The sequence below is a fragment of the Pyrus communis genome, chromosome 1 (genome assembly GCF_041283825.1).
Source record: "Pyrus communis isolate YQ-2024b chromosome 1, ASM4128382v1, whole genome shotgun sequence".
Classification (NCBI taxonomy): Eukaryota; Viridiplantae; Streptophyta; class Magnoliopsida; order Rosales; family Rosaceae; genus Pyrus; species Pyrus communis.
The window spans coordinates 10,428,412-10,452,238 of NC_142565.1; the positions used below are offsets into that span (position 1 = coordinate 10,428,412).

The window sequence follows — 23,827 nt, forward strand, 5'->3', positions numbered from 1 at the left end:
GACATACCCTGAAGGTAGTACGAGGGAAAATCCCAACGCATCTTGAGTGGATCCAACCCCCTGATCCTTGAAATGATGCTTGCCTTGTTGTTATGCTGACGTATGTTACTTATCAAACCGACACAAGGCAAAATCCCCAAATCGTTATGTCTTTACCATTAGGGATATCGTAATATCTTGGAGGTCCACGATATGACCTTAGTTGTGAAATCTTCAAATCGTTCCAAGACTCAGCTCACTTCACTATGCCACAAGTGAGACATGGTTAGGAGTTCTTGTTGAGCATATTCGAAGTACTTTCTATTTTCATCTATCGTTGAGTCTCGACGACGATCCATGAAGATTATGCTGCATATATCCACCCGACCAAGCTATGATACATCAACGAAGTCAACACCAAGACATATTACGTCCACATTTACATCAACAAAGCATCAGGAGATTGAAGTCATGCAAACCGATCCTAGACAACCTTGCCGACCTCTACACGACGTCATTGCCGAAGTCAACCTTCTAGAAGCTTGTTCGAGGAATTGGTGTGCCTAACTATCGTATGCAATGTTTGTAGTTCTCATTTGGAAGTTATGTCAAACTCAGGGGAAGTATCCATAAGTATATTCACTTGATCTTAATGTACTTTTTTTCCTTACGATTAGGAGCATTTTTCCCACTGCGTTTTTGCTACCTAACTAGGTTTTAACGAGGCACCCATCCTGGGCTGATCATACCTTTGTGAGCTCTTCTATTTGCATTCAAAAGACGTATAGTTTTGACTTAATGCAACTTCTCACTTTTCTCTTCGGTCTATGGGTTTTTCTCCCACCTTGGGTTTTACCATAGCGAGGTTTTGTGAGTTTTACTTTTTATGCATTCTTCCGTTGCTTTGAGACTCGTATTCGCTCATTGTGTCGATGACTTCATCAAATGTACTTACTTCATCATTGAAGACTTGATGCGTCATTTACTTGAGTTTTTACACACTCAAGGGCGAGTGTTGCAGTCCTATTAGATTAGGAATGTGATTGTGTAAATCCTAGTAGATATAGGGATATCTCGTATATTCCTATTAGGAATTGATTACCTATTAAGAGTTGTAATCCTAAAGGGTAAGGAATTAACTTTCCTTACTACTATAAATAAAGGCACAATAGGGTGGAATAAAACACACCCACAATTACACAACTCTCTCTTTCTCTCTACTATTGCCACACCTTCCTTCTCTCTCTAGCCTCCATAATCATTCAGTAAATTATGCCTACAACAAGACTTAATATATTCATGTAATATTAAAACACCATTGTACTAACCTTGTGAAGACATCTTTCAATGCACAGCTAAGACTGAAGCTGCAGCTAGCTCACCAAAGCACCTAGAACTAGAGATGGATCTTCTGCACACTCACCACGACTGTATTACGTGAATCTATAAGGAGTTCTCTAAGTATGTGTTTCAATGGTGTATTCAGGGACCTTCCCTTGGTATTTATACTATTATAACCCTAGTGCACATTCCCATAATCAGGCACTAGAATTTCTTATTGTACAAGGATACAATCTACCAAATCTTAGTCCTAATAGGATAGCATCAAGAGCCCTTATTTTCCAATTATAACCGGATTATATATCTTACTTGGAGTCCAAGCTATAGCTTATAACTAAACCCTAATCGTATTTACATTCCACATCAATCCTTATTAACTATATTGATCCATTAGCCGTTGGATTAGAGTTTAACATCCAATATTCTCTCATCAAATAGTTAATTCAAGAAAGAATTTTAATGAATCTGTAAGCATGATTCTTTATTGGGCAATGGATTTAGTTAAGCTATAAAGCTTCTTGTATGCTTCTATCAAGCAAGGGCTACTTACTCAGAACTATCAAAGACTATGAACAAGAAAAGTGTCCATGACCTTTTATAATTACTGAGTAAGCTCTTTACTTACACTTTACTTACATGGAGCAATTAATCACAGACTTGATATAGAAGTGCATAACAAACCACGAGTCAAAAGCATTGACTCCATCACTTCCAGGTCCATTTAATCAGTTTTATACCTGACTGTCTAATGCTTCCTATGAAGCTTTCAAGCAGAACAACTTATATATACTTTTGTGAAAACTGAGTTCATATGTCAAGCAACCTTATGACATATCCAATTGCAGCTAATAACCCTTTGCTGATACATTAATGTATAAAAAAAATAAAAAAATAAAAAAACGGTTGCTTATAACATTTTTACAACCTTTTCCTTTCAATGTGAAAATAAAATTAAAACGATATAAAAAACAATGTAATTGATCATTGAAACAACATCTTTTTATTCAACCTTCAATTCAAACAACTGCAGTAACTAATGAAATATAAAATCAATCTCAATATCAACTACTATTGATAACTAAAACACATATTATTATTATTATTATTACTCCCACTAGTTTAACAAATCTAGGGTTGCAGTCACTCCCATATTAATTGCATGCTTATGAAAAACTGCATTAGGCAATACCTTAGTAAGTGGATCAGCAAGCATCACATAAGTGTCAATGTAATCAACCTTGACTTTTCCAGACTACACCTTCTTCCTTGTCAATGCCTATTTAGTGTTCAAGTGCTTAGTTCTAAGAGACCTTTTATTATTTTTAGAATAAAAGACAACAACTTTATTATCACACCAAATTTGAATAGGCTTTGCTATGGAATCCATAATCTCGAGACTGCTGATAAAATTTCTCAACCATATAGCTTGTGATGTAGCTTCATAACAAGCTACAAACTCAGCTTGCAAGGTAGAAGTGGCAACAATATCTTGTTTCACACTCTTCCATGACACTGCCCCATTTGCCAACATGGATATATAACCTGAAGTTGACTTAAGTGAATCAAGAGAGCCTGCAAAATCTGAGTCACTATAACCTCCTAATTCAAGTCTTGAATCCCTTTTGTATACTAGTTGGTACTCTTTAGTTCTTTGCAGGCATCTTAAAACTTTCGTAGCAGTTATCCAATGTACATTACCATGATTAGACTGAAACCTTCCCAGTATGTTAATGGCATATGCAATATCAGATATGGTACATACATATGCATACATGAGACTCTCAACTAGAGAAGCATAAAGCTTGCTAGCCATTTCTTTTCTCTTAAACTCAGTTTTGGGGCACTGATCTTTACTAAGCTTCTCTTCCTTTTTCATTAGAACATCACAACCATTTAAGTCTTCCATATTGAACCTTTTAATACTTTTTCAATAAATGCTATCTGTGATAAACCAAGTAGCCCTTTACTTCGATCCCATGTGATCTAAATCCCAAGAACAAAAGTTGTTTCTCCCATATCTTTCATCTTAAAGTGTTTTGACAGAAATCTCTTGGTGTCATTCAACAATGATGCATTATTGCATGCTAATAATATGTCATCTACGTAAAGAATGAGAAAGATAAAATAGTTTCCATTCCTTTTCATGTAAACACATTAATCACTAGGGCTCTCTTCGAAGCCATGTGATGAAGCAACCTCATCAAACTTCAAATACCACTATCTCGAGGCCTGTTTCAATCCATAAATGGACTTGTTAATTTTACAGACCAAACACACTCTCCCTCTTGAATGAAACCCTCTGGTTGCTTCATCTAGATCTCTTCTTCAAGATTTCCATTCAAGAATGTAGTCTTCACAAACCATTTGATGCAGAAATAAATCGAAGTGAGCTACTAGTGCCATGATCACTTTAAAAAGACTTTTGTAGGGACTGGAGAGAATGTTCGTTATAATCAACTCATTTTTGTTGAGTATAACCCTTTGTTACAAGTCTAGCTTTGTATCTTTCAATATCACCCTTTGAGTCTCTCTTGGTCTTGTAAACCCACTTGCAACCTATTGGTTTACATCATTGTGGAAGCTCAACTAACTGCCAGACTTTATTTTTATCTGTTGAATCCAATTCTGATTGCATAACTTCTTGTCAATGTGCATTATTTGGACTCTCAATTGCTGTCTTAAGTTTAATGGATCTTCTTCTTTACTATTAAACTCAGCTTCTTGTAGATACACAAGGAAGTCATATGAGATTGCAAGCTTTCTTGCATAAGTGGATCTTCTGGTTTCCATTTGCACATGTTCAATGTGCATTTCTTGGATATCTAGTGCATTGTTCAACTGTACAGGTTATTCTACAACCATTTCTTCTTCTTAAGCAACCTATATTGGTTCTTCAATATGTTCATTGGCACAACAACTTCATCTTTCACAACATCACCTAGGTTTTCATCTTGCAGTGCTGTGGTATCTTCATTTCAGTCAAGATTCTCTTCCCATTGATCATCTTTAACTTCTTCAATGAACTTGGCTCTTCCAGTTTCAATGAACCTTAAGGTATGATTGGGGCAATAAAACTGTAACCTTTATTTCTTTCTGGATACCCTACAAAGAAGCATGTAATTGTTCTAGGGTCTAGCTTCTTCTCAATTGGATTGTATGCACTTGCTTCTGCTATGCATCCCCAAATTCTCAAGTGATTTAGCACTGGTTTTCTGTTAGTCCACAATTCGAATGGTGTCTTAGGAACAGACTTGCTAGAGACCTTATTCAGCAAGTAATTTGAATTTTTGATTGCTTCTCCCTAAAGAAAAGTAGGTAGCTTCGAATTACTCATCATGCTTCTTACCATTTCAATCAATGTCTTATTTCTTTTTTCACTAACTCTATTTTGTTCAGGGGTCCCAGGATTGGCGTATTGAGCAACGATTCCATGCTCTTGCAGAAACACTGCAAAGACACCAGGCTGCCTCCCAGACTCACTAAATCTTCCTTAGTACTCTCCACCTCTATCAGACCTTCTACCTTGATTTTGCAGTCTAATTCATTCTCTACTTTTGTTTTATAAATTTTGAAAGCAACAAAGGCACTAGATTTCTCAGTTAACAAGTATACATACCCAAACCTAGAAAAATCATATGTAAATGTGATGAAATACTTTTAGCCATCATGTGTTTGTGTTGGGAAAGGACCGCAAATGTTTGTGTAGATTAGTTCCAACAGCTTTTTACTTCTAGTTGAACATTTCATTTTCTTGTTTATCAATTTTCCCTTAATGTAGTTGGTACAAATTTCGAAATCACTATAATTTAGTGATGGCAGGATTTGTTCTCTAGCCAATCTTTGCATTCTCTCTCTAGAAATATGCCCTAATCTCTTGTGCCACAACTTGGATGAGGTGTCGTTTGTCAATGTTCGTTTGTGCCCTATTGTGTTAACTACACTTATTGGTATATTGTAGTTAAACTTGAACATATCACCAATCAACACTCTGTCACCAATTAGCTTAAAACTTCGAAATATTGAAAAACCAATCTCATTAATATCAAATTTAAACTTTGATTTAACAAGCCTACTAACTGAAACTAAATTCCTTCTCATGGAAGGTACACAAGCAACATCAACCAAATCCAGCAAAAAACCATAAAATAATTCAAGTTTAACTACTCTAATGAACTATACTGCAACTTTAGCTCCATTGCCCACGAACACTGACACCTCATCCTTGTTTGACACCCTCTTACTAATGTACCCCTGCAATGAATTTGTTACATGAATTGTCGCACTAGTATCAAGCCACCAGGTATCATAAGATACCTCAACTAAATTTGATTCAAAACAAATTGAAATTTTCTGTACCATACCTTTGTTTTTCTTGCTTTCTTTATTTTCCTTCCAACGTTTATACCTAATGCATTCCTTATTCTGATGTCCAACCTTTTTATAAAAGAAACACTTTATACCAACAACCCTATTAACTCTTAAATGGTTATGACCCCTATTAACCATTCCAGCACCTCTATTGTTGTTTCTTTGTGGAGGGTTATTTCTCTCACTTGAAGGATGTGCAAGATCAACATGTTGCACTGCATTGACTTGTTTCTTGTTCTTATATTGGCGAATGTTCTGCTCTTCATGCACACAGATGGCAATTAGCTTGTTCAAGTCCCATTTTTCTTTCTAAGCTACGTAAGTACTCTTCAATTGAGAGTACTCAGGGGGTAAGGAATTTAGGGCGAGATGAACTAGAAAGGGATCATCAATCTTAATGTTAAATGCATTATACTTTGCAGCTACATCAACCATTGAGAGAATGTGCTCTCTCATATCACCATCAAGTTACTTAGTGGTTATAAGGGTGTTCATAAGGGTTCCAGTTTTAGCGTTCTTGGATTCCTTGAACTTGGCTTCTATGGAGTCAAGATATGCCTTAACATTATCTGACTCATTGATTACTCCTCAAACTAGGTCAGACATCGATCTTTTGATTACCAGCAGCACCATTCTGTTAGCCTTAACCCATTTTTCATATTCATTCTTCTTGTCTACAGTTGCATCATTAGCAGGCTTAGCTGGTTCACTCTTTCTTAGAGCTAAATTGAAATCCATGAGCCCTAGAGCTATTCAAATATCTTGCCTCCACTTCTTATAGTTGGTTTCATTGAGTATTTCAATTGAATTCAGGGAGCTAATTACTGAAAGATTTTCAAACAAAAATAAGCATTCAAGACTCTATATTCGGTATAACTGAAACAACTCAACCTTTGTTTGGCATTCAAGTTTAATCAATATCAATGCAAAGTATATAAGTTTCATAAGTAATGGTATAACATGAAAGCCATCCACCTTTGTTGGGTAATTAACCTTCACAGCTCATGCATCTTACATTCTTCCACTGAGCTATTAGTAATCAAACCAATATAGATTAGTCACACCTTTATTTAGGAATATAACCTTATTGTTATGGCTACTGACACAAGCTGATCAATCAGACCTTGAAATTTTAGCAAGTCTTGAATGATTGAAATGAATTTGTTGTATTCCATTCATCCAATTACATCTCAAAAAATATTGATCATGTTATAACTTTCAGCATGTTATGAACCTTAAAACTTTCGATCATTAACATGATCAACAATCAAGATTCTGAAGCAAACAATTCTTTAAGTTTTATATAGGCCAAAATTAATCCTTATACCAGTTATGCTAAAATTGATAGTTCTAGGGTTTATGTGAATGCGTGTCTAGTACAAGAAGTCATCATGGTACTTGTTTGCAGTATATGAAGTTAAGCATATATAACTCAGTTCTTAAACCCAGTCGTGATTTTTACAAAGATGCATGAATATGTAATCAGACATCATATGCAATTATTAAATATAGCTGCGGAAAACCAGGATCAAATCTTGAGCAAATTATCAGTTCATTCATATGCCTTTGAACTTGCATGCATGATGTAGGTTTATTCTTTATGGATTTTAATTGCACAAACGTTGGCTCTCATACCAACTATTAGACTTAATACATTTATGTAATATTAAAACACCATTGTACTAATCTTGTGAAGACATCCTTCAATGCACAGCTAGAACTGAAGCTGTAGCTAGCACACCAAAGCACACTAGAACTAGAGAAGGATCTTTTGCACACTCACCACGACTGTATTACGTGAACCTACGGGGAGTTCTCTAAGTATGTGTTTCAGTGGTGTATGCATGGACCTTCCCTTGGTATTTATACTATTACAACTCTAGTGCACATTCCCATAATCATGCACTAGAATTCCTTATTGTACAAGGATACAATCTACCAAATCTTATTCCGAATAGGATAGTATCAAGAGCCCTTATTCTCCAATTATAACCGGATTATATATCTTACTTGGAGTCCAAGTTATAGCTTATAACTAAACCCTAATCATACTTACATTCCACATCAATCCTTATTAACTATATTGACCTATTAACCCTTGGATTAGAGTCTAACATCCAACAAAAACGTGTAACTTTAATACGAAACTCAGATGCTTCGATTAGTTGAATAACTTCAGTTTAATCTAATTAGAAACCGCATAAATGAAACCAAATTAAAATATTAAAGAAAACAACTGAACGAAATTGGTCACTTCTTATTTGGTTTGATCAAGTTACAAGTTTAAAGTCTAAACAACATTGATATGATGTTACAATGGTTTAGTGTGCAATTTGATATCTAAGACGTGGAATCGAATTGGAATTGTGTCTATCCCTTACGCTATATAAACTAACCAGTTGTTATTTTAAAAATAATTTGGCTCACTTTATTAGAGAAGATTGATACTCTAAAGTGTTGTGCTATTAACACTAAACTAATGAAGACAAACTATTTTGACGACTTTCAGTCTACCACGTTTGTAGTTTTGAAAGGTTTCAATTTTGAATCTCATCCCACATTGGTATTACTTAATTTACTTTGCTCTCCTTTCCTATATATTGTTGAATTCTTATCTCATTCTCATTACTTGTGCTACACCTATAGCTCTAAGTGTTGGCATGTCTAAACTAAATGAAGACATACTACTTTGATGACTTACACTTTACCTTGTTCTTAGTGTTGAAAGGTTCCGATTTGAATATCTCATACCACACTGGTGTACTACATTGCCCTCATTTCCTATATGTTGAATTCTTATCTCGTTCATCCCTACTTGTGCTACACCTATATCTTTAAGTATTGTGTTGTCAACACTAAACTAGATAAAGACGGACTATTTTGACGACTTATCTCCTTGTTCTTAGTGTTGAAAGGTTCCAATTCTGAATACCTCATACCACACTGGTGTACTACATTGCTCTTCTTTCCTATATATTGTTGAATTCTTATCTCATTCATCTCTATTGTGCTATATCTATATCTTTAAGTGTTGTGCTATCAACACTAAACTAAATATAGACTACTTTGACGACTTACACTCAATCTCATTCTTTATGTTGAAAGGTTCCATTTTTGAATACCTCATCCTACATTGGTGTACAACATTGCTCTCCTTTCCTATATACTGTTGAATTCTTACCTCGTTCATTCTTACTTGTGCTACGTCTATATCTCCAAGTGTTGTGCTCTCAGCACTAAACTAATAAAGACATATTGCATTGACAACTCACACTTTACATCGTTCTTAGTTTTGAAAGGTTCCAATTCCGAATACATCATCCCACATTGATAAAAACAAATTGTCACATGCTTAAGACGGTTAGACCTAATTTGGGAAAGAAAAAGGAGGTAAAAAACGTTACTTGCATCACTAGCTAATTGCCGCAGTTGCTCATGTAAGCACAAAAACTCTCAACACGTTGCAATCGGTAATAAAACCCAAGTCTATGCCCACTTCCGTGTACACATCTCCGCAGAAAACAACCGACTTAACGAATCGGTCTCGTTCACAAATTTTGCAGAGAGGAAAAAGTATCGTGGTTGTAGCTTTCTTGGCCACAGACTGCAATTTGCAAAAAGCCCCTCTGAAATTCGAAACAAGCAACACAAAAGGTACCAAAAAGCTCCAAATTCAAGTGTAAAATACACAAAAATATAATTTGATATCATGATCATATTAACTAGAAAGTTTTCAAATTATGTTCAACTTGATAAAATTTAATCAAGATCCTCCTGTTACCGCGCAAAAGATTTTAGATTAGAGTTTTATATAAATTTTCCACTTTTTGTAGTTTTTATTTTAAAAAAAATATTATTTGAGAGAAGTTTTTTATGCATCTCTGTTCTGAGCTTGCAGGGGGTTAGCTTGCTGGCATTGTTGAACAGTCTGGAGCTTGATTCAATGGTAATGCCTTTTCTTTTTTGGTTTGAAATCTGATTAAGATTAATGGGTTTTGGTTAATTTTTTGTAATATTGTTTGGAGTTTGATTAACTTGTTTAGATTCTGTGTTGCTACTTTGATGAAGCATGTGTTATTTTATTTTGAACGATGCTAGATATGATGATGTTAACTACAAATTAAATTATGCTGATTAACTTGATTTTATTCATTATTTTTCTGTTGTTTCATGAGATTGTAATTTTGGGTTTTAGGCAATTTATGCTCTCTTTTTGGGTTGCCAAGATGGTATCTTTGTTTTTCCAGAATTAGTTGTTCTATTAATTTTTCCTAATTTAGGTAATTAGAGATGTGTTTTATGTTCTTCCTATTTAAAAGATGAGTTTATGGATTAATTCATGATCCTTGTCATTGATTCATTCATTTTTATTGTGACATGAGTAGGCCACTTCACAACAAATTATTAATCTCCATTGATTGAAGTGAAAGATGGATGGTATTGAGAACTTCGTCGATAACATGGCTGCAAATCGTGTAGCAGTAAGGAATGAAAAGCTCAAGCCAAAGGAGGTTGATCCTTTTCACAATGTAGCACTGGAGGGTCAAAATCTGCCTGAGTCACCGGTGGTGTCCACAATGGAGGGCAAGGATTTGAGTAGATGTGTAACTTCTTCATCTGGATTTGAGCCCCGCTGGTCTGCAAATGGCATGGGGCAGGTGGTGGAAGAATTAAAATTGAAACGTTATAGGAAACCAGACTCAGCTTCTAGTCAAGAATGTTGGCAAGACCCAGATCCGGCAGTAGCACGAGGTTTCAGAAGTAAGAATTTTCGTGGAGATTCTACTTCACTTGGCAATGATCAGAATCTGTTGAGAGTAAGAGGCGAGCTTAGAGAAATGTCTCCTCGCGTAAGGAGTCTGAAGCCATTGTCAAGCAATTACTCTGAGCAGGAGGCGGATAAACTGTCTGCGTATTTAAGGGCTGAGGACAGCAAGATTATGTCAAACAATATGCTTAGTATTGCCAAGAAGCGACTGAAGACCCAATCTACAAATAGCAATTCTCAGTTACTTGTAAAGGAAATGTCAAAGGGAAAAACAATCAGTAAATTTCCAGAACCTTATGGTGGTTTTGGTAGTCAGGTTGTCGGCCAGAATGATTTAAAGCCCCATATTGGTTCTGAGGTAGCTAGTGATGCAGAGTTGAAAGCAAATGCCAACAATGATCGGCTTTCTTCACATGTGAAAAATCAGTCTGGCACAAAATCTATCAGTTATGGGATCAGCTTGAGGGAGTGGCTTAAACCTGGGAGTCACAAAGTCGATGTAGCTGAAAGGCTGCTCATATTTAGGCAGATTGTGGAGTTGGTTGATTTTGCACACTCTCAGGGTGTTCCCTTGCAAGACTTACGACCATCGCGCTTCATTTTGTTGCCATCAAATGAGATTAAATACACAGGTGCATCAGCCATCAGAGAACCAATCAGTATTGTGAACCAAGATTTGATTAACAAAAGGCAATCCGAGCAGGATGTAGATGCAGATGCTGAACGTATTTTAGGTGGAACACAGATAAAAATGAGTGAAGGTAATGAGGACGAATATTTCATATCTGGTCCAAAAAAAATTGAGTTTGGTGAACTCCAGTTCCGAATGAATTTGAGCTACCAAAATAAATTGGTTGCAGTACAGCAAGGGTCAACTTCTGTAATTGCTCAGTTGGAAGAAAAGTGGTATACCAGTCCGGAGGAGTTCAGTGAGAGAGGTTGCACACTTTCTTCAAATGTCTATGCCCTTGGGGTCCTTCTTTTTGAGGTGAGAAGATATTTTCCACTGTTTCGACGAGTTCTTTTTTTGAACTGTTTATTTTTTGCTTTTGACTTCAATTGTTCTGTCTTCCGGGTTATTTGACTTGTTTAGCCTGTTCATGACAGTTGTTGTGTCTCTGTGACTCATGGGAGGTGCATTCCGCATTGATGTGGGATTTGCACGATCGGATTCTGCCACCAAGTTTTCTTTCTCAAAATCCACTCGGAGCTGGCTTTTGCTTATGGCTTCTCCATCCTGAACCTTTGTCTCGTCCAACAACTAGGTATCACCATCTGCAGTTCTCTAATTTACTGCCTTCTGCTATTTTTATTAACTGTCATAAGTATGAAAAATCGGTACTTTGGTAGCATTACAATATTAATCATTTAGTGCATGTTGACCTGAAGGTATATCCCTTATTTATGTTTAATTGGCCAAATTTTGAAGTTCTTATTTTCCGATGTGCTGCAGAGAGATCCTGCAGTCTGAACTGATGGGTGGAAAACAAGAATCGGCTTCTTGTGACGATTTCTCAAAATCTGCTGATGATTTTGATGCAGAATCAGAGGCATTACTTGGTTTTCTCAGCTCATTAAAAGACAAGAAGCAAGGTCATGCCTCTAGGTTAGTTGAAGATATAAGATGCTTAGAAGAAGATATAAACAAGTTTGGAGGGAGGTCCTTATCAGGAATATCCTCAGATGTTTCCTTAGCACACAAGGAATTTCATAGCGACAGAGAACAGGGTTCAGTGTCAAATATGATTGAGACGCAATTGATGAAGAATATCAACCAGTTAGGGGATGCTTATGCTTCCACAAGATCCCAGATGAGGCTAAAGAAAACTGCTCCTGTAGCACGCTCTGATAAGGAGGTGTTAAACAATCGATACAGTTGGCTTCATGTGCGAAATGGTAGTCAGGATTCAAGCACCAACCAGAAATCAGGTGATCGGCTTGGAGCCTTTTTTGATGGTTTAGCCAAGTTTTCTCGCTTTAGCAAGTTTGAAGTATGTGGGACATCAAGAAACAGAGATCTTCTAAACTCTAGCAATGTGATTTGCTGTTTGAGTTTCGACCGTGATGAGGAGTACATTGCTACTGCTGGAGTATCAAAGAAAATCAAGATCTTTGATTTTGATTCGCTTGTAGACAATTCTTTGGATATCCATTATCCTGTAGTTGAAATGCCACACAAATCTAAGCTGAGCTACGTTTGCTGGAACAACTATTTTAAGAACCATCTGGCTTCATCAGATTATGATGGAGTCGTACAGGTGTGTGTTTTTTACCACAAATTTTCTGCCTAATAGCACGTAAAATTATGTAAATTCAGACATAAATCGAATCATGCATGCCTGTGCGATCTTTTAAGTCACCATCCTGTTTTATTTACGAATCAAAAATGCCGTGTTCATTTGCCTTCATTCAGATGTGGGATGCAACTACTGGGCAAGGATTTTCTCAGTATGTAGAACACCAAAGGAGGGCTTGGTGTGTCGAATTCTCTCAAGCTGACCCAAAGAAGTTTGCTAGTGGGAGTGATGACTGTACAGTGAAACTATGGAGCACTAATGATGTATGCTCTCGTATATGTTTCTGAATTTCACCTTACCATGCAAGATATTTTCATCTTCATGACCTCGATTATCTTTCTGAAACTTTTTCATCTGTTTATGCAGAAAAAATCAACAGACACAATCCGGAATGCTGCCAATGTATGTTGTGTTCAGTTCTCTGCTTGCTCTTCTAATCTCGTGGTTTTTGGATCCGCTGATTACAAAATTTATGGCTATGATCTTCGGAATACTAGAATCCCTTGGTGCACTTTACCTGGTCATGGAAAAGCTGTTAGCTATGTAAAGTTTGTAGATGCGGAAACCCTTGTTTCAGCATCTACAGACAACACTCTGAAGCTTTGGGATCTTAACCAATCTACCTCAACCGGATTGTCTCCCAATGCCTGCAGCTTAACATTTAGTGGTCACACTAATGAGAAGGTTGGCTAATTACTCTGGACATACGACTTTCTCAGCATTTTTCATGTTTTGCATAGCATTTATCTGTAGTTCTAACTCGCCACATCTTGTCTTTTCAGAATTTCGTGGGTTTATCTGTTTTGGATGGATACATAGCTTGTGGATCAGAAACTAACGAGGTACGAATTTGTTTATCTTCAAGTTTTGTCCTCCAGATATGAATTAATATTTTTCAATAATGGGTTGGTGTTTGAAGCATCCTCTAGCCATACCCTTTAACGTGTCATGTTGTATTAGAATGAGCATGTGATGGCAAAGGGCCTGCGTAGTGTAGGATTTTTCAAAAAGATATGTTCCTAAGTGAATAATCCCTGACAAATGAGAAACCTTCCAACGCTTGCTCCAATTTTAACTAATTATAATTGTTCCGCTCTCTGTGCTTTTCCCTTTACAGGTTTATAGTTATTACAGAAGTCTACCGATGCCCATCACTTCACACAAATTTGGATCAATTGATCCTGTTTCTGGAAGGGAGGTTGGTGATTACAGCGGGCAGTTTGTCTCCAGTGTCTGTTGGAGAAGAAAGTCTAACATACTTGTTGCTGCCAACTCAAGTGGAACTTTGAAATTATTGCAGATGGTGTGATTGAAAGTAATCGCCCTCGATCATCTAAAGAATCTTTTCTGTCCCCATAATTCTTTTATTTGTACGTCCTGCTAGGATGGCACTGGAAGCAGAACCTGGTCAGGTTGAAGATTACACTGAACAGAAATTCAACAGAGCCAACCATTCGCTCCCTGGATGCGTATAGGACTGTAAAAGATATCAATTAACGGGCTGCTGGTGACAAGGGAACTTCATGAAGAAAACAATCTACCTGTTGATAACTTGACACTGACATTTTTGTACTATTCGTTAATGTCAGAGTGGAATGGAATGCAGACATTCATGTAATCACGGGTACAGCAGCGATGTTTGAGCTGGTCTGCCTCCAAAACTGGAGGTTACTGAAGATCATTGTATATTAACTAAAAGGTTCCTCTGATTTCCCGGAGCGTTACCTGGAGTAGTTAATTATGAAAGTGGACAGAAGTTAGCAAGGGTAGATGAGCGGCGTTATCAAAGAATTTCTCAAGTTATATAGAACCTAATCAACCTGTAAAAGAAATTATTAAATGTACAGATATGAGTCTAAATGCTTGGAACTCTAAATTTTAATAGAAACTGTGCCTCTTCTAAATGCTTTGCAAAGATATATACAATCTCTTTTTTCGCCCCCAGCTGAAATGATTTCTGATTGTCTTTTGTCTTGCTGTTAAGCGGCAATATCTTGTCAGATATCATCACTGTTGAAGTCTCGCCTGCACTGTGCTCGACGGATGCCCTGAATAGATCATTCCTTTACAGAGTGCAAACCTTCAAGCTACCATGATTGGAAGGGTCTGCCACATTTTATATGTAATGTACTAAAGGTAAGCTCTATATGACTCGAACTCGTAAGTTTGTACCCGACTCTTTGTAAAGATATCGCGAAGGATCTCTGAGTTTCTGCCCATTCATGGTGTATGTATATCTTGTTCTGACTGTGAAATGAAATCCCAATGCTCTTGCAAATCTTGCCGTTTACTTTCAGGACTTAAACAATTTCTTCTTCCTCCGTCTCTCTCCTGGTATAGAGTTCTTTCTGTACATTTGAGTTTTCGTCAGCAGAGATATTTGTGTTCTTGAGCACATTTTACTTCTCGGAGCAAGCTAAACTGTTCCTATCTTGAACAGTGCTTCTCTTATGTTCGTCTGAGAAATCCACAGACTGAAAATTAGATGGAAGCTTTGATAAATTGTTGACACAATGTGTGACATATCAAGGTCTAGGAGAGCTCAGAATCTGAGACATGTCCGGATTTAGTTCTCCGTATTCTTGGACTCATTTCCATCAGCTGGCTTTCTGAACCTAATCTCAGACTAACACTGCGGCCACAAGGGGTCATCTGTGGAGGTCTGGACCTTCCTCTTGGTGTTCCTGTGTAACCGAAAGAAAGATCGCATCAGTTCACATGTGCGTATAAGAATTAATCCTGTTTTCTTATTGACCATAGCATGTCTGTATACTACACTATTCTCCTTTTCTTATTTTTTTCATGATTGTGAATAAGTTGTAGGTGTTTAATTTGTGTCTTGAAAATAATCAGGAACAAATGAGTTGTGTGGTTAGGGCAACCTGATAGTCTGTTGGCTTTCACATCTGATGATTTCTTCAAGAATGGAAGTTTCTTTTTCACGCTATCAGGCGAAGAGAAACTCTTCCTTTCAGGTGTTGATGGGAACGAATCATCTGCAGGGACCACAATTTCATCCCCACAGATTGAAGCTCCGTCACTTCCCGATTCTGAAGTATCCTTCAGGCTTGAAGACGTTCTTTCTCTCTCTGCGATCCTATAAACGAACATTTGGAATGGGATTTGTGATATTGGTGATGGTTCAGAAGTACCCCAAGAAGGAATCTTTTTCAGAAGCCCTGACTCAATCTCACAGTAATCTACCATAGGAACCGGTGGGTCTAGCTGGCTGTTGTAATCAGGATTCATTGCAAGGAACCGTTTGATATAGCGAAGAATCCTGCAAATGGATGAGAAGCTTGGCCGTTGGTATGGATCACTATGCCAACATTTCTTTGTGAGGTTGGTCACATATCTAAGAGAGTAGAATGGGAACAGTGGCCTCTCCCCCGCCCTTATGTTTCGGCTCATCTTGTCCCCTTGGAGATGACTGTCCTCAAAGGGCACTTTCCCTGTCAGAAGCTCAAAGCAAACCATCCCAAAGCTATACACATCGGACTTTTCTGAGTACTTTTTCTCAGTACTTTTTCCTTGTTCTTGCTCTTCCAGAACTTCCGGCGCATACCAGATTAAAGGTAGGCTCCCATTCTGATTTGAAGTGTTTTTCTGTGTGGGGCTTTTGACAGAAGTTAAACCGAACCCTGAAACCTTGGCTTGTAAGTAACCTTCTGTGGGGATGCCTCGTGTTTTGACAAGTATATTACTAGGATTTAAATCTCCATGGTAGATTTTCTTCGAGTGGAGATATTCCATTCCTCTTGCAATTTGAAGCATCAGATCAATAGCAACAGGAAGAGAAAATGGAAGACGTTTTCGCGGGCCACAAATCTCTTTGATGTAGCTGCAGAGGTCTTTACTCATGAGTTCCATAATGAGAAAACACTCTTTCTTTTCCTCATCCGTAAACCCACAAAGGAAGTGCACTATGTTCGGGTGGGAAAGCGATGACAACGAAGAAATCTCTGGCAACAAGGTTTCTACTTCTCCAATTACATGTCTTGAGGCAAAGCTTTCACCCAACCATAGGATCTCCTTATACTGACTTCCACCCCCAAGTCGCCGCCTCACCTGGTAGTCCTTAGACCCTACCAGGATTGAACTAGGTAAGAGCTTCCCATTCAAATTCTGTGTCTCTGATCCGTCTATGCTTTTGAAAAGGAGATCTATGAGGCGTTTCCCGTACTTTGTTGAACCCGAAAGTTTCTTTTCGCGGATTTTATGCTGAAGAGTCCATCTATCTTCTTTGCTTGCTGATTCAAACCTATTGCAGAAGTCTTGAGTAATCAAATACTGCCTCCCAAACCTCCACTTGAAAAGTTTCCAATCTCTGTAGTCTTCTTTGTACTTATCCGCAAACACGGTTTTCTTCCTCTGTATCTCATCCTGATCCCACCCTGAAACTTCTCCAGCAATGTCAATCGCTTCAATGACGATTGGCATGCAGGCAAGTAGGTTATGGATGTGAAACTCAACGCAATCGGAGTTCTGATAGAGAGTGATGGCCTTAGCCCACCAATCCTTGGTTTCCAAGCATTGTCGAATGTAAGCTTCTGCTTCTTTGAATATCCTGTGGAGCTCTCTCAGCGGCTGCTCGAGAACCCTCCATTTCATGTGCTTCTCATCAAACCGAAGATTATGTTTCATCTCCTCCGCAATTGATTCGTACGCTGAGCTGAAGATATCGAGCAGCAGAAGGCACTGCCGCTGATTGATTTGGATGTTGTCTTGGAACACCATTAAGGCCTTTAAACTTCCCAAATCCTCCCCGATCTTTCGAAATTGCTCCATTTCAGGATTCGACTGCCAAGATCCTGAAATGGAACCAAACGTATTAAACAAAAAGAAGTAATAAGAAAACAATGATAATGGTCGATGTATTATATGACTAACCAGGGAAAAATGGTTCGATCGAATAGGAAATGTCAACCACCAAACACGCAAAATGTCTTTTCTTGCACCGCAAGGAACCCCGAAAAATTTTGCTTCTTCAAGAAAAACAATGCGAAGAAGGACATCGAAGACGATGAGGGTTTCTGCCAAATCTTGTCGATGAAACAGCAGAGACAAACATACTCATCTAGGTTTTCTCAGCAACCAATCGAATCGAAAGCCGGATTATCCAACTTGAATTATTCTTCCAGCCAAATCCGGCTGATAGTTAAAAGAGAGTACCCAGTACGTGGAATACAGTTAAAATAACTCAAAAAAAGGGGTAAGAAAAATTGTACTCCAGAGCGAAAAGTCGAATCGAGCCTAGCAGATCAGTAAGAAAACAATGAGATTTTCCTGGAAAATTTTGGATTTGGTTAGAACGTGAAGAATTTTGGGAATGTTAAGTGTTGTTTGTGTGCGGTTGTCCTTCCAAGATTTCCCGCCAGCTTCGATGTCTCCGTTTCTCAATTTAGAAAGTGTGTTAACCGTTCTAACTGAATTTCTTTTTAAATATAATAAAATAAATAACGTTAATGTATACTGAATTTAGAGAGTTATTAAGTTCGTTCTAATACAATTATAACTATCAAACCAGACCTTATAAGACGTGATACGTGACCCAAGAAAACTCCAAAACAAAAATACCAAAATAGCATTTCATAATAATAAAGCAATTAAATTCGTAACTAGTTTACTTTTCCAATCGTTTCTAGCCACATGACTGAGTAAATCAGTGGTGAATGACGAAACAAACACAAACTGGAAGGATAATGCATGCACCGTGCGAAAATCATTTCCCAATCTTAAAACCACTTGCTTTGGATTTTTGAAGAGTGAACCTAGTGCTGTCCCTCTTGTTCGGAGGGGATTTGAACCGTGCATGCCATGGTGGTGTTGAGTTTAGGAGTCTAATGGCTTTTGGTTTCATGGTGTAAAATATGATAACCTATTTTAAAGACATCTTTTACTCTATTATCCGTTTGTGTTTTTTCCATCCATAAATTTCTTTTTTTTTTTTACCTAATTGGCTAGTGATGAACTTTTTTTATATTCTTTGCTTTGAATCTCATTAATGATGAGTTAGATACTTCCTCATCTCTAAATGTAAACATATGGTTGTATCTAAAAAGAATATCATACTTATTTGTAGATTGGTTGCTCTCTTCCGTTTTGGTTCGTTAAATAAAAAAAATATAGGGTAAATTACATAAAACTACCTCAACTATTGGGTCAGTCGTAATAAGTTCATACCCCTTCTTTAAAACATTTCAATGTCATACCTCATCTTATGAATTTATTACAATTTCATACATTCCGTCAGTTTGTCTGTCAATTCTTCCATTAAATAGTGACGCGGCTTGAAACGTGACCCATTCTCTATTAAAAAATTAATTAAATATTAAAAACTAAAAAAATTAAAATCTTTTTTTTTTGCATGGGGGACCCACCACTTATCCCCCTCACCCTTTCTTCCCCATCCAACCGTGTCCCCCCAACCTTCCTTTAATGCTAAAACCAGAACCCTTTACCGCCCTCTCTTCCTCCATCTCCACCTCCCTCTTATGGTGCTCCTTCCCCTCCCCCCCTCTTCCTACACACCCATCACCCTCACCAAATTAATCCATGTAACCAATTTTAAACAAAATACCCTAATTCCACCCAAATCCTAACCCTAAATTTTGAATTCGCCTGTTTCGGAGAAAGCTTCAGGCTTTGATCAAGGGTTTATGGGTTTTTGCTTAGGGGATGGGAGACAACTGTTCTTGGGTTCTGGGGTCGAAGGAGAGCGGGTTCGATCGAGTTTTTATGGGTTTTGGTTTGGGGTTTGGAAGAGGAGGCGGGGAGCGACATTGACGTGCCACGAGGACCCGGGGGGGTGGTGGATGACGGCGGAATCAGCGAAATCGATCACCTGCAAAAAAAATTCTGGGTTTTTTTGTTTCAAAGTTTGTTTGTTTCTGGGGAGGGAAGAGAAGAGTGGGGGAGTGGGATGAATTGCCGGGGAGGGTGGGGGGGGGGGGCGATGTTGGCACGGGTGGGATCTGGGTTTTGGGTTGGGGACGGGAGCGGGGAAGAAGGGTGAGGGGGATAAGGGGTGGGTCCCCCATGCAAAAAAAAAAATATTAAATGATTTTTTTTTAGTTTTTAATATTTAATTAATTTTTTAATAGAGAGTAGGCCCCGTCTCAAGCCACGTCACTATTTAACGAAAGAATTGACAAACAAATTGACGGAATGTATGAAATTGTAACAAATTTGTCAGATGATGTATGACATTGAAATGTTTTAAAGATGGGGTATGAAATGTGATTGGCCCAATAATTGAGATAGTTTTATGTAATTTACCCAAAAATCTATTACAATTTTATTTAAATTTGACAAATTGTGGAGCATTAATCTTTCATGCCAATTTAATGATAATTTTTGTCAAAATTAAGCATGTAAAAAACGCACATGAGACCTTTTTAAAGAGTAAATTGGAGAAGTGCTCATATGTCCCTTTTAATAACATGTGTCACATGCTTAATTTTGATGGACATTCTCACAATATTTACGTCAATGACTAAAGCTCCATATTTTATCATATTTTAGATATTAATTTTAGACATAAACTTTAGTTCAGAGACCAAAATTACAATTTGACTATAATTTAACAACCAATTCCCTGTTTGACTCTTATGTTGCTTCACCTACATGCTACAACATATGGCGTGCCTTCTTCATAACACCATATCAGGACCATATTACGTATTCACTTGTTGCAAGACATATATGTGATATGTGACACAATATTTATGATTTCATGTGCGGAAAACCTATATGGGTAATGTGGTTGGTGTTGACTTGTTTAAGGCCAATGGCTGTGTGGTGGTCATCACTTTGATCATGTGGTAGAAAAGGTTGTGTTACTAGCTCCATAATATCAAGATTTGAATATTAATGGGCAGGATAAGCGTTTAATTTAATTTTATGGTTTTTGTTTAATACAATTGATATTGTACGCCAATCTTTACTAAAGAGATGATGACGGTTTAAACCTCATAACGTAGTGAGTTAAAAAGAAAGATCCTGACCATTAAAATAAATTCACCACGTGCTTCACCAAGTTTGTAACACCAATGCAATCCAATCCTACCTCCTAAAACTATCCAATTCCAATGATCAAACATGACCGTAGTGTAAATAGTAATTCGAGAACGGACTGGTACCACCGACATGAATGATGTGAGGGTGAAGGCACCATCTGTGGCCTATATCTCTTGCTTATTCCACTTGTCTATGCTTCATGAATGGAGTTAACTACTTTTGTATACAAATTGTATGTTTGCATTTATGTATTGAATGCTCTCTTACATTCGATCACTCAATCGAAGGGAGAAAGATTTCTATTATACGGATATATTGCTATCATGATATTTTATGTTAAAAAAATAAGAATATCTCGTTGGAGAATAGGATCCCACATCAATCATATGACAAAAATAATCAATTTATGAGAGTTTTTACCTTTAATATCACATAAGTCTTTTATGATAAAACTCAACACCTAATAATACTAATAGGTAATTAAGTTAGGACAATATCAATGACGACGTTGATAGTAAATCTGCATGAGCCTGCAATGTTTATCACATCTACAAATTTTTGTCTACACATCATTAAATAGTTGATACCACACGAGAAATATGTATTTTTATTGTGTAAGTTGTTCATAATTTATTGGCAGATATCTAGCCATACATGTCTCAAACTCCACACACTGATCGAATGTGTGGACATTGGAGTCGGAAAATAACTAATGAAACACATCAATGCTTTGCATTGAATGTGCACAACCCTAGTGGCACTGAATCATTGCAGTTATGGTTAGCATTCACTGCAACCACCACTAGTTTCTAACAATTCCAATGCTCAAATTTCAGATTTTCCTTTATGGTACATATCATTAAATATTTCGAAAATCAATGGTTTAAATCTTGTATAAAATTCGTATCATTAAATGGGACATACATTGTAATCAGACCCCTTAAATATGTTACATGTATAAATAACTTCTCCGAATAATTGCATAATTGCAGATTATAGTAGACCATCGTTCTAATGGAGAACATTTCTGAATAATTGCCGATTCATAATGATGCACTGGAAGGCCCAACTCCACGAGAAATATGGAGAGCACAAGTAGATTGGAAATTATTTTGTTTGTTTGGTAGGAGAATTTATTACACCATAAAAATCATTCCATGATTGAAGTCAATACCAACTACGATCAGTTGTTAGATTGCTTGGATGAAATTTGTAAAATTTAACTAACCACTGAAAAAGTAAAATTCTCACAACCTACTTTCTAAAGGTCACAAAGTTAAGATGAATTTCGGGTATTTGAAGGTTCAAACTTAGAACGTGAGTTGACTTTACAACTTATTATCAGTGAGCTACTTCTCTTATCAAAATTCAAAAGATGTTAAAGTTTGAACCTCTCAAACTTAGGTTAAGTCTTTCATAGTCCAGGCTATTCAGTAGTCCGGCTTTATATCTATTAGATCGAGAAGTAAGGAAAAATAGTATCTCTTTAATTCAATCCTGATTGTTTATTTCTCATACTACTTAGTAGTCTAGACCATTAAAAAAACATTGCTCAAACTTACAACATCAGTTGAGTTTACAACTTGAAGGCAATGTACTTCATAAACTTAATTTGAACCTTTAATTATCATTTTGAAAGTTCTACTTAGACACGGCATGATTTAATCATTGATGAGTGGAAAGGAGGGTGCAGGTAAAGGCAGTTTTTCCACTCTGTGGGCTGTGGAAAACGCAAAGTTACTCAAAACTTAGAATTCTTGGTGGAAAAAATAAACATCCTAGAAAACGTAATGCATTTGGAGTTTTCTTGGAGAATACAAAAGCGATTAAGTGGAAAATAATTTCTTACCCTATCAAATAATGTTCTCCGAATGAAAAATTCCTCGATGTTTCCTTTTTCTTATGGCACTTGTCTATATTTCCTTTTCCTTATGGCACTTGTCTATATCTTATGTCTCTTTCCCAAAATAAACAATTACCAAATACCTTGTGAGGGGTGACACCTCTCCCACTATTCCTTCCCAATCTTGGTTTTAACTGTCCAACATTTGTATTGGAACCTTGTTTTCTCAGTAATATTGTACTATATATTTCACAGCCTCGACAGTGCTTTGCTTCGTACATACACAGCAAACAATATTATTCCTTTCTCTGGTTTTCACATCAGAATCTCTATAAATAGCTACCACCTCCTCAAGTCCCACAACCCTAACTAACCACGAAACGAAACACAGACGCAAGCAAGCTAACCCTAGCCATGAGTGGAGGAGGCCTGGAATCGGTGGCTAGGGCGCGATCAACGACTGGTGGTGCAGCCAACGGACAACACAAGGGAGAGCACTGCGGATACTTTCAGATGCCTCTGCACTATCCGCGGTACACTAAGTCCGACTATGAGACCATGCCGGAGTGGAAGCTTGACTGCTTGCTTCGAGAGTATGGTCTGCCGATCACTGGGGATGTTCAACACAAGAGGCAGTTTTCCATAGGAGCGTTCCTGTGGCCTAACTAGATATATATGTACGTTTTATAGTAACAGTAGTATGGGAAATCAATAATGCTAATTATGCTGTGTTTTATGTGTGTTTAATTTTGTTAATTATGTTGGTCCCTATTGCTTTTAGTTATGTGCTGAATGTAAAGGTGAAGGTGTAGTTGTACTTTAATAATTAATCTAGTTAATCTGCGTGATGTTTATTTGCTTGATTCCTTGGTCTGGGTATTTTTGTTTGAGCTATGATATGTAGATTATCATGTTTAACTGAATCTTCAATTTGCAGCAGTATCAATTTACAGCAGTACTAGAGACTTTTTCAACATTAGGTTTCCAGTTTCTGAAGGTAAACTAAACACTATGTGTTAAAGAAATAAAAAACAAAAGAAAGGTGATTTCTGGCTCTTTTAAATATAAGGGCTTATGGAAAAAAGTGGCTTAAATTAGAGTCATGTTGAAGGAAACCCTACTGTCGAGACCTTTTGGTAACTTGCCAGGTGGTTAAATTGGGATAAGTATCGACATATATAAGTTTGGTTTGTTTGAATTTGGACAATTTGC

At 37.2% G+C, this 23,827-nt stretch overlaps 2 protein-coding genes and 2 pseudogenes across 2 annotated transcripts; 1 reads left to right on the plus strand and 3 right to left on the minus strand.

The window, feature by feature from the left end:
• Positions 1-2,596: 2,596 nt before the first annotated feature.
• Positions 2,597-3,226, minus strand: LOC148699124 (secreted RxLR effector protein 161 pseudogene; annotated as a pseudogene).
• A 2,267-nt stretch (positions 3,227-5,493) lies between these two features.
• On the minus strand, positions 5,494-6,426 carry LOC148699125 (uncharacterized; annotated as a pseudogene).
• Positions 6,427-9,192: 2,766 nt separating this feature from the next.
• LOC137720103 (protein SUPPRESSOR OF PHYA-105 1) lies at positions 9,193-14,657 on the plus strand. Its single transcript, XM_068459115.2, has 9 exons — positions 9,193-9,342; positions 9,587-9,634; positions 10,074-11,444; positions 11,564-11,721; positions 11,910-12,714; positions 12,870-13,016; positions 13,120-13,437; positions 13,536-13,595; positions 13,871-14,657. The coding sequence occupies exons 3-9, from the start codon at positions 10,119-10,121 to the stop codon at positions 14,060-14,062; spliced, it is 3,006 nt and encodes a 1,001-aa protein (XP_068315216.2). The 5' UTR covers positions 9,193-9,342; positions 9,587-9,634; positions 10,074-10,118; the 3' UTR covers positions 14,063-14,657.
• Positions 14,534-18,061, minus strand: LOC137719666 (uncharacterized). Its single transcript, XM_068458706.2, has 3 exons — positions 17,644-18,061; positions 15,636-17,564; positions 14,534-15,437 (listed from the first exon to the last, which is right to left on the minus strand). The coding sequence occupies exons 2-3, from the start codon at positions 17,539-17,541 to the stop codon at positions 15,286-15,288; spliced, it is 2,058 nt and encodes a 685-aa protein (XP_068314807.1). The 5' UTR covers positions 17,542-17,564; positions 17,644-18,061; the 3' UTR covers positions 14,534-15,285.
• Between the last annotated feature and the right edge of the window lie 5,766 nt (positions 18,062-23,827).

Coding starts and splice junctions, on each gene's coding strand:
- LOC137720103 (XM_068459115.2), top strand. CDS start 10,119: ATGGATGGTATTGAGAACTTCGTCGATAACATGGCTGCAAATCGTGTA. Junction 13,017..13,119: donor AACTATGGAGCACTAATGAT/GTATGCTCTCGT, acceptor CTGTTTATGCAG/AAAAAATCAACAGACACAAT. Junction 13,438..13,535: donor GTGGTCACACTAATGAGAAG/GTTGGCTAATTA, acceptor TTGTCTTTTCAG/AATTTCGTGGGTTTATCTGT.
- LOC137719666 (XM_068458706.2), bottom strand. CDS start 17,541: ATGGAGCAATTTCGAAAGATCGGGGAGGATTTGGGAAGTTTAAAGGCC. Junction 15,438..15,635: donor GAAAGCCAACAGACTATCAG/GTTGCCCTAACC, acceptor TCGGTTACACAG/GAACACCAAGAGGAAGGTCC.